Here is a 10,321-nt window from a genome sequence, read left to right as displayed (position 1 = left end):
AATAAAATTAAAAAAATGTCACCAGTGAATTTGTACATTACCAATGTGAACATTAGTTCAAAGAGACTAAATGATACAAAAAATATCTGTTGTCCAAAGAAAAGACAAGAAAGCGGCAACAGTGCAACATTTATGATACTATAGATACTATAGCATCTTCTTCTGTCGTTGCCCATAAGCTTAAAGGCACAGTTTGTAGTACAAGTTTGTCCATTCTGGGCTACTGTAAAAACATGGTGGTACAAAATGGCTGCCTCTATAGCACTGACCCCGTAACAAACCCCAATACTTTAGTTTAGTTATTTAATGAAATGAAATTACCTTAATTTATTTAATTACATTTTTTTATCAAATAAAAATTATTTCATAGGCATTTACATTCCAAACCTTTCATGAATACACTTATTTTGCAACAAAATTTTAATTAATTTATAATATTTACCCCCTTTGTATTAATTGTGGATAATGTGACCGGCTGTACCGACTGTAACATAAACAAACTCTGAGAATATGCTCTTCATATGGAAGTATACTTATATACATTCACACACATGAAACGCATAATCATGTGGACATCAAATAAACACATAAATATCCATACATTCATTCAAAAACATGAGTTATCTAATGTTAAGGTCAGTCTCCAACTCAGTTCTACAAAATAAAATAGATAAATAAATAAATAAATATCATCATGACATCTACTTGAAAGTTCAACACATTTTAAAAGCATTTTGGCTAAATTGATATAAAAAAAATTACTTTTCCTGGTTAAATATAGTTTAAATAGATAGACAATTTGTCTTTTATGGGTTGAATAAATTTAAATAAATTACTTTTCATCAAGTAAAGATTAAATTGATTCCAATTTTTCTTTCACTATCTCTGGGTCCAAAAGGGGTTCAATGTATTTCTTTTTTTTAACTTTTTGTTAAATAAATAAATAAATAAATAAATAAATAAATAATAAATAGATGTTTTACTTTTTTGTAAATGAAAAATGCACAATTTTATAATGTGTTATAAAATATATCTAAATAAATATTATTCTTGTTTTCTATTTTTTAATCGTAATATATGCACATATATATATATGTGTGTGAAATTTTGTTTTTTACTACTATTTTTTTTTGCACACGTGATCATGTTTTTTGTGTTTTTTTATCCCAACATTTTTCCAGTGGCTCCAGCTGAGACAGAGAATGACTAAAGTTTGACCCACAGCCCGGAGCAAATCACTGCCCCCAGAGCAGAAAAGACACCGGAGAGAGGCTGGATTTAAACCCGCCCTCCCTCCGGAGGAATCTCATTTCCCCCAAAACCTCCCATTTTCTCTCTCTCTCTCTCTCTCTCTCCCTCTCTCTTTCCTTCACTCTCTTTCTCTCTCTCTTCCTCTCTCTCTCTCTCTCTCTCTCTGGTCCCTCTCTCTTCCTTTACCTTTATCCCTCGCTCCTCGCCGTCTCCCCCACCACAATCATGGATCTCGCGGCGAGATGTTTGTTTCTTCTTCTTCTTCTGCCGTGTCTCGGCGCGATATTGGCGATCGATTTGGAGGCGATTGATCCGGGCTACTATGTGGACTCCACTGCCACATCAGAGGCGATCGACTACAAGGATCCATGTAAAGCTGGTAAGATTTGTTTTTTTTTTCTTTCTTCTTTTCCACGCTGTGTGATAAACCTTATATTTACATGGAGGTACAAACATGCCACGACTCCTCTTTTTTCTTTTTTCTTTTTTTTGTTCTGTGCACAGATTTGACGCTGTGGCAGAGATGACAGCAGTGCATGTAGTTTAAAAACCACTAAACAACTACAGTGTGCAGCTTTGTTTTGTGCTGAGTGACAGTTTAAAGCTTGTGTTTGTGGCTGCAGGAGGATTTTTGTGTGTGACTGAGATTGAAAGTCTCTGGAAAAGTTTGGGCTTCAATGTTTGCTGAAAAGTTTTTGCAGCAAATGCATCATTTTTTGGTTTTTATATCCCTGCAGTGACTCCTGTGTGGTTTTTAATACAATTAAATTACTGAGCTGCGGGAAAAACAAAGGAATTCTTTCTTTATTTATCTGTCATAGTCCTTTTTTTTTCACCGGCTGTTCACAAGCCACTAAAATAAAGTGGAGGAGGGGAAAGAAGAGAGAGTACAGTGGAGCATAGACATTATGCACACACACACTTGTGTTGCTGGTGGTTTGTCTTAAGTATAAATATGTCTGCTGAGCTCAGACCTGCATCATTATTTGGCCACAGCATTATCTGACCTGTCTTTTAAAATTAATTTTCTTCGACTTTGCCAAATCCCCTCTTTTTTTTGACGTGGAGTTTAAACAGATTGTGTTTCCCGTCTGGTGAAAGTATTCAGGTTACAGACACATGGACAGAGAGAGAGAGAGAGAGATTTCATATGACCTTAAGGTCCTGGATGATTGTGTCTGACACTTGGATCTCTTTTCTCCATCATTTTTTCCCTGAGTCTTGTGGTGTAAACGTGAACTCGACAGGGGTCAGGCTGCACGTGAACTGTGTGTGTGTACACGTCAAGATGCTGCTTCCTGTTTACACCAAGCCGTTCAAGTGCCGTGTTTATATTGTTCTTCCGTTTATATTATATACGTCGCTTTGCCTCGGCGGGGACTTTCCCAGCGCTCAATCACTGTGAGGATGTCATGGTCGATAGTCGCCCAGATTTAGTCATCCTCTTTTGAGCAGAGCATGGTTTTGTTCTGTGGTTTCCTCCGGGCTCGTCTGCAGGCGGTCACAAGTACGAACTCCCACTCTCTGAAGTTTCTCTCCAGCTCTTCCAACACCCACCTGCTTTTCTCCTTCCTTCTAAGCAACTATCTCCAATTCTTTTCTTTTTTTACACCACACTTGATAAACCACTATATTCAAACTCCATATATCAGTGTCTGCACAACCTCCAGAATTGATGTTTCAGGAATTATTGATTTTCTCTCTTTTATTTTCTCTCTCCCCCCCCACCTCATTTTTCAATTACATCACTGCACTGAGTCTATCTGATCACTTTCTGTGGTTTGCGGAGGTCAGCGTTTTTCTCTGTCGTGCCGCTTCCTCTCAGGAAAATGCTTGCAGTGAGTCGTGTGACGTTTCTAATGCAGTCGCGAGAACTCTGCGAGGAGAGAGTTTCATGTTTGTCCTTTACTTTGATGTCAAGAAAGAAAAAGTTAAACATAATGACTTGTATTCAGGTGAAAAATAAGTCAAACTGAAGATATTTTATTTGATCTTTTTTAAAACTCACTTATGGATTTCTCTCTTTCTTACTAGCTACCACTTATGAGCGCCACTTAGCTCCAAATTGGTAAAGAAAACCTGGGAAGGCACTCAGGCCTAGTTCACTCATAAGTGGATATTTTTAAAAACTGAGGTTTTCCTCCTCGGGTTTTAAAAATAACCCTGTCCACACATGCCAAGTCAACAGGTGGCAAAACAACTGCCACTTTAAAGCCTATTTGGCCGATCGGAAAAAACAAAAACAAACTGCTCCAGCAGACAAACGACATGTTAGCATGTTAAAAGTCCCATTAGCAATGCTAACACTAATTTTTAGTACCTGCTCTGGCAAGGTTCGAGGCAAGCTGAGTCGTGCCAAAATGTAACGTCGACAGACTGTGGTCACATCACAAGCGTCACATCCAACACAAGAATCAAAACGAACAATGCTGAACTGTAGATTAGTTAAAAAGGAACAAATCCTGAAAACGCGCGTTAAAACACCCGTTAATCTCCAACATTTAGCAAGGAAATGTCTAAAATCACAATATTTAACGGAGGAGTCTGTTGTATTTAGCGACAGCACTGCTGAAAGCCAGCGATTGTGAGCCAAATCACAACCCGTTCAGCTGTATTTCAGTCTGCGCTCTGGTCATGCAGCAAGTACTGAATGGTTCTGTGAACAAATATTTTTAATTAACTGATTTCTAATGATTCCGTACACCGAAAACAGCTGCTTTGCTGTGTGTGTGTCACGTATAAAACAGACAAACACAGAGTAGTGGTGTGTAGGGAAGGGAAGGCGCTAGTCCATCCAAAACGTGCGATTTTCCTTTTACAGTTTTAAAAATAATTCAGTCCATACTTAAAAACAAAAACATCTTTGTCCACTGCTGTTGCTGTCAGAATGTGTCAAGTCAATAGGTGGCTATATATACGACATACGTTTTGGTATGCTAACACGTACACAGTTTATCTGGATTTTTGTTCTTGTTTACCTGTTAAAATTCGAAGTAGCAATGCTAAAACTAGCTTAATTTTGGCCACATCAGACACCATTACACAACTCTCATGTAAACAAACGTGATGACGTTACAAGACGAAAACTCTCTATATAGATATAAATATGAGCACTGTGAACTGAGATTGTGAAAAATCAACCTTTTAATTAATGTGTGTAAAGGCCAAAAGTCACCAAAAAGGTAAATTTTCAGAAACACAATGTGTGGACTAGAACACAAACCAATGTCGATGCTATCCTCTATTTTCTATCCTCTATTATTGAAATTGAATAATTTCTCCTTTAAATCATAACCTACATTCCCAAGAAAACTGATCAAAATAGATGTTTTTACTTCTTAAGTAGTGCTGCCAGAATTCAGACAATCAGAGAGACAAATGTGACCGAAAAAATTATAATCATCCTATCAACAAAAACTCATCACTTCATCATAGAAGTGTCCATTGATTAGAGCGAGTGGTGCAATAACATTGAAGTAATGCCATGTATTTAGGAAGTTAACCAGTGGAAAATTCCTGAGTCTGCAGAACTCCAAACCTGGCAGCTTCCCAGGAAGTCATTTAAGACTTCCAAACGCTGAGATTAAACCCACTCGTTTTCAAAATGAAAAATGAATGTGAACCAGTCGCGCTCATTGTCTTCACTGCTTAAATCCTAATCATGAAAGAGGTCGCTGGTATGTTGTGTATGTTTGTATTAACTCTTGAAGCAGACATCTTAATCTCTACAGTCTCGGGAGACAGTTGTGTTTGTGTGTGTGGGTGTGCAGCCTGAACACACCTTCCCTCACTTGTCCTTTCTTATGAAAGTCGTGTTCTCGATCTCGCTGTGCCCCCTCCGCTCTCCTTTTTTACCCTGTGCTGGGCTCCGGCACTTCACACAGACTGTAGGTTATTCACGTCATGCCAAGGGAAAGCACGGTTGTGTGGCGGGCAGTGACTCTCTGTGCCACAAAGGCCCTCGGTGAGGTGAGTGCAGGCCATTGACGCGGGGTATTGGCAGGTTATCCCACAGGCAGAAGAATTTGATGCTGTCAGCAGAGACTTATGTGCTTCCTCTCACCTCTTAGCGTTGAGCATGAACTTTGAATACATTTTCTTTAAAGACCAACAACTGGATTGTTTTTTGATAACAGTCAGTCAATAAGGTTATCGCTCAACTACACCGTTTCATTAGACAACTGTCATTAGTCCCATTATGTGGAGCATCACTTCTACAGCTTCCTCTAAAATACAAGCTGGCTCCATAACCTGCGGTCAGTTGTCGCTAAGGGGAAACTTTCTGAGGTAAATTTTGCGATTCAAATCAATGGAAAACGTTTACATTGTCTTTTAGCAGTCAGGGTTTTTTTTCTCTAAGCTTACTGGAAAGAGTCGCCTGGCTTATTGAAAACCATGCCAAACCATCATGCATATAGTCAAATGATTCATTGAACTCCCCTACACTGATATGCCCCCTTCAAACTACTTTTGCGGTTGATCTATTCCTGACCAAAATAACTTTAACTAGCAGCTAGTTGGTCCCTGAGCACCATTTTGTGTCTTGCTACCATGCCTCAACTTCAAAATATTTACTTCTTTATGCTGACAGAGCATTTGGTATCCTCGTCTGTCCAAAAAGCACCGGTCTGAATTTCACCATGTTTCAGGTTGATATATCACATCACAGACCAAAACAACTTTAGCTAGCGGCTACTCAGTCCCCAGTCTCCATTTTGTATCCTTCTACCATCCATTAACTTCAAAATATTGAATACTTTATGCTGATGGAGTATACATTTGGTCTCCTCGTCTGTCCAAAACATGTGCAGGATGCCTTGGTCAGTTTAGGTCCAGTTGAACGCATACATGCAGGAGTATATTCATAGATAAATAGTAAGTTGTTTTGTGCAACTTGTTTACATGTATTTTCTAAATTCGGCCTTAGTCTGACTTACACAATAATTCGATTTCTATTTTCTGTTTTTAAAATATAAATATCTTGTTTTTAAAAGTTCTTTCTTCCATCAACATCATTCTTGAGAGGAGGATCGTTTGGGGTGAAGCGATTTCAAAATGTCACGATAGCACTGCAGTAAATCATGTCATCATAGGGACGTGAGGTTGTAAACGCTTCCTTTAGAGTCTTTTGGCCTGGCTGGACCTTTCTTTTTCCCCTCAGGGTGACAATTTGCCAAGCGGGTTCTCATGTTACGCATATTCTCTGAAGTGTAGGTCACTGCAGTCTGGCAGTGTCTGCATATTGTTTTTCATTTGTCCCTTACCGTTTCCTCCTTTTTTAACGTTTTTGGACACGGGGAAACCAAACTGCTTCACTTGCAGCTTTAAATGCCGCTATGACATTCAGTGTTTCAAAATCTTCATCTCCCTCTCCTACATCCATGGTCTGTTTTTGCAGCACTTACCATTTTTGCTGTACTTTACGCAGAGAAGTAGAGGTGAGTATGACTGTCACATGTGTGATTATGGTCTCTGTAGTTCTGTCATCGTTGAAACCAAACTTCGGTTATCATTTGAGAACTTTTGGTCTTGTGATATTGGGAAATTGACGATAATGTTAAATCGTAAATTTCAAACCCAATGCCAGTGGGGTTTTTTCACACATGCAGGAATTTTGACTTCACAAACACAGAAGGAAACAACAGCAACGCTTTTTACTTTTGACTGAGGGTATCAATATTGATTGCTGTCTCCAGTTGTAAAAAGTAGAGTGCACAATAAACATTCATAGCTAATGGCTATGCTAATAGCTGGAGGATGAATGCATGTCTAATTCTGCGTTCCATTTGTTGTCAGAACTCAGGATTTCCTAGGCCACAATTGTCATATTTGTTTCATAGTAAATCAGTCGTGGAATCGATCTAAGCCCGCAGTCTGACTAAGACAGGCAATCGGACAACTTGCAGGGTCTGAGAATTCATGCCGAGGAGAGAGTCAATTTATTGGTTGTGTACGTCTGACTCCGCCTCAGTAGGTGGCGCTGTATCTCCCTATATAGGTTCTGTATGTTTCGTACCTGCTGTACATGTTAATCAGTATACAAAGAGCATGGCTCTTGGGGTTGCTGTGTTGACGTCGCTGTATGATTACCAGCAACAGTACTGCAGGAGGAAATTTTGGTGCATGCGCAGAACGCGAAGTCCGACTCCAGTCTGACTAAGTGTATACCTGCAGGAGTAATCGGACTATAAATTGTATTATTCAGGTATGTTAGTCTGACTAAAACTATCTTGATTTTAGTTGGATTTTACATGACATTAAGGAAACTGAATTAGGAAACTGGACTTTTATGCATGTTAATGCGCTGAATCACACTGGTCAAAAACAAATTTACCAATGGTAATAGGGTATAAGCAGTTTTTTATTTATTTATTTAATTTAGTTCTTTTGCTGTGTTCTGTGCATATATTTGTAAAGTTTTGGTCATTTGTGTCTCATTCTGAGCACAGAATAAAAAAAACTCAAAGCTCAGCTCAAAGCAGATGACACTCGTTATCCAGCTCTGTCCTTCAGTCCTGCTCTTGCATCGTGATGGGCCTGTTGAACTCCGTGATTGGGCCTTCAAGCAACACTTAAGCAGACTCTTTTGTTTTATTATGGAATGCAAACTGCATAAGTGAGCCCACACTGGGTGTTTTTTTTACAGGACAGGACCCCTGCCACTTCTCTCACTGCAGGGTTCAGGTGATTAGGGAGCCAATCTATTGGCAAGATCTCGGTGCATTAGCTGGAACAATATGTTTGTCGTCGAAGCTAAGTAATAACTAATCTTGCCTTACATCAACACCAAGTCTCGGTACGAAGCCTGAGTTAACAACAAATGTGTTGGGTAAAAGCTAATTTGAATGGCTCAAAAATGCCCAATAAGCCCACACTAATGAGCATCTTATGCTTCCCTTCTTCATTATTCACTGTGGTTGTTGTTGTCGTTGTTTTTTTTACTACATAATTAACCGGTGCTGCAGCGCTGTTTCTCAGGAAGAGTCGTTCTTCTGTGCCCTTCCACCTGTAGTGAATAACTAAGGTGTTTTCTCAGCTATTATTTATGGAAAGTGTGGAGGTTTGAAGATATCCTCCAGATTTAGTTAATCCACAAACCCATTTAAAGTTTGCTCTGGACATCTGTTCAGAAACAAACACGCTTTTTCGTCACGCCAGCCTGTGTGTGTTTGTCTGCTGTCTAAACCAAAAGTATGACGTCTGGTCAGTCAAAATAAGTTTTGTCGAAGGTGAAAATCCCTGCAGTGTGGCAATGAATTATTCATCCATGTCAGGAGCTCAATTCTGTCTATCGCTGACATTTAAAAAGACAAATGGCTGGCGAGTTGATGAGTCATTAGAGTGGGGTTCGACGGGGAGTGGGGTATATCAGTAATCAGTGGCAGGGATGAGCTGGGAAATCCAATCTGCTAATGGGCTTGATGGAGTGTGAAATGTTAAAAGGGTGGCAGTCCCTTGCTGTGTGCCCTTTGCAGCTGAAGGAGTTGTTCTCCTCAGCAAGATTGAAGCTGTAGCGCAGTGACAGTAACTCAAGTCTTGACCAGCTGTGGCTGATGAGTCTTCAGGCATTTATTGAAAAATAATTGCTTAAATCATGGAAACAAGAGACTCAGCCAGAGGCGCACTTCAAATTACACCTTAGTTACCTTTTTGCAAATGACCGGCCTTTTTTCCCCTCGTCTGCCTTCAGCTGCAATTGCTGTGTGGGGAAATGTCACGGTAAGCATTTGCAGAAGAAACAGATGGTGTTGCTTTTCCACAGGAGAAACGTTCCATATTTACATCATTGCCTTTTTTAGAGTTTTTTTTGCTCTTTCTCATCTTAATCTTCTTATAAACAATTCCCACTGTGAAAAAAAACAATTTAAACATGTGTGTAAACAGTTTTTACCACTGAGAATGTGTTTAATCAGCATTCATCATTATCCACTTAGGTTCTGATCGGTGTTAGTGTCAATGCGAGACCCATGTGAACAAGTTAATTGCCTCTTCATCCATTGATGGATGGATGATTGATTTAGTGATGCAAATTCCTGTGTCATGTTTGGTGTGATGCTATGGCATGCCACCCTTTTCTGGCCATTAGCTTAGCATTTAGCCTAGCAGTTAGCCATGGATGTTAGTAGCCAACATTTATTTTTACCTATTGGAACAATACAATTTGAGCAATTTTTTGAAAAAATAAATAGTTGCATCATTTGCGGTGTACTGCTATGACATATTCATTTTCTGGCTGTTAGTTTAGCCTTTGGAGTAGCGGTTAGCCATGAATGTTAGTAGCCAACATTACTTTTTACCTATTGGAACAATGCAATTTGAGCAATTTAAAAAAATTAAATTAAATAAATAGTTGTGTCATTTGCAGTGTAATGCTATGACATATTAATTTTCTAGACGTTAGCTTAGCCTTTTGTCTAGCAGTTAGCCATGAATGTGTGAAGCCAACCCTACTTTTTTTTCATATTGAAACAAAACAATTTGAGCAATCAAAATGGTTGCGTCATTTGCAGTGTAATGATATGACACACATTTTACTTCCTGGCCATTAGCATAGCATTTAGCCTAGCATTTATCCATGAATGTTTGTGGCTAACCTTACGTGTTTAGGACTTGGAGCAGCTGGGGAGTAGGACCAAATTAAAAGATGCACAATAGTAACTAGCGTTATGTTCCATTTTATTCACTTCCAATGAAAAAATGGTTTGCCTTGCGCTAGGTAGCTACTTCAAAAAATAAAATAAAAAACAGTTTTAAACAAACAGTGAGTGATAGGGACAATGGCCACCATTTGTCAAAAAAGGAGCTTCCACAGAGTGAAACTTGAAAAGTGATAGTTGCTCTGTCATTAGATAGTAATCACCTAAAACTCAATGTACAATTGGCCTCTATTGGAATTCAAATGCAGCGTTTGTTACCAAACACAGACTGTGAAAGGTGGTGCCAGGGTATTGTGATGCGGTCCAGGTTTACATATTGGCCAGCCTCCCTCGTCCCTCATCACTGGGCCTTGTATGTGGAAAGACTGTGTGAACGTCTCTCTGCAGTGGAGCTGGTCTGCTAAATATAGCCG

The 10,321-nt window shown here is 39.2% G+C and overlaps 1 protein-coding gene across 2 annotated transcripts in view; it reads left to right on the top strand.

The window, feature by feature from the left end:
- Positions 1-1,353: 1,353 nt before the first annotated feature.
- The window catches only part of bmp1a (bone morphogenetic protein 1a), a 51,315-nt gene continuing 42,347 nt past the window's right edge, over positions 1,354-10,321 (top strand). The window contains exon 1 of one of the 2 annotated variants that reach the window (XM_058636428.1): positions 1,354-1,630. In XM_058636428.1, coding sequence (XP_058492411.1) covers positions 1,477-1,630 — 154 coding nt within the window. In that variant the 5' untranslated portion in view covers positions 1,354-1,476. The remainder of the gene's footprint in view (positions 1,631-10,321) is intronic. The other variant, XM_058636429.1, reaches the window with a different exon arrangement.

This window comes from Solea solea, chromosome 8, assembly GCF_958295425.1.
Source record: "Solea solea chromosome 8, fSolSol10.1, whole genome shotgun sequence".
Taxonomy (NCBI): Eukaryota; Metazoa; Chordata; class Actinopteri; order Pleuronectiformes; family Soleidae; genus Solea; species Solea solea.
This window is presented reverse-complemented; position numbering and strand designations above follow the sequence as displayed.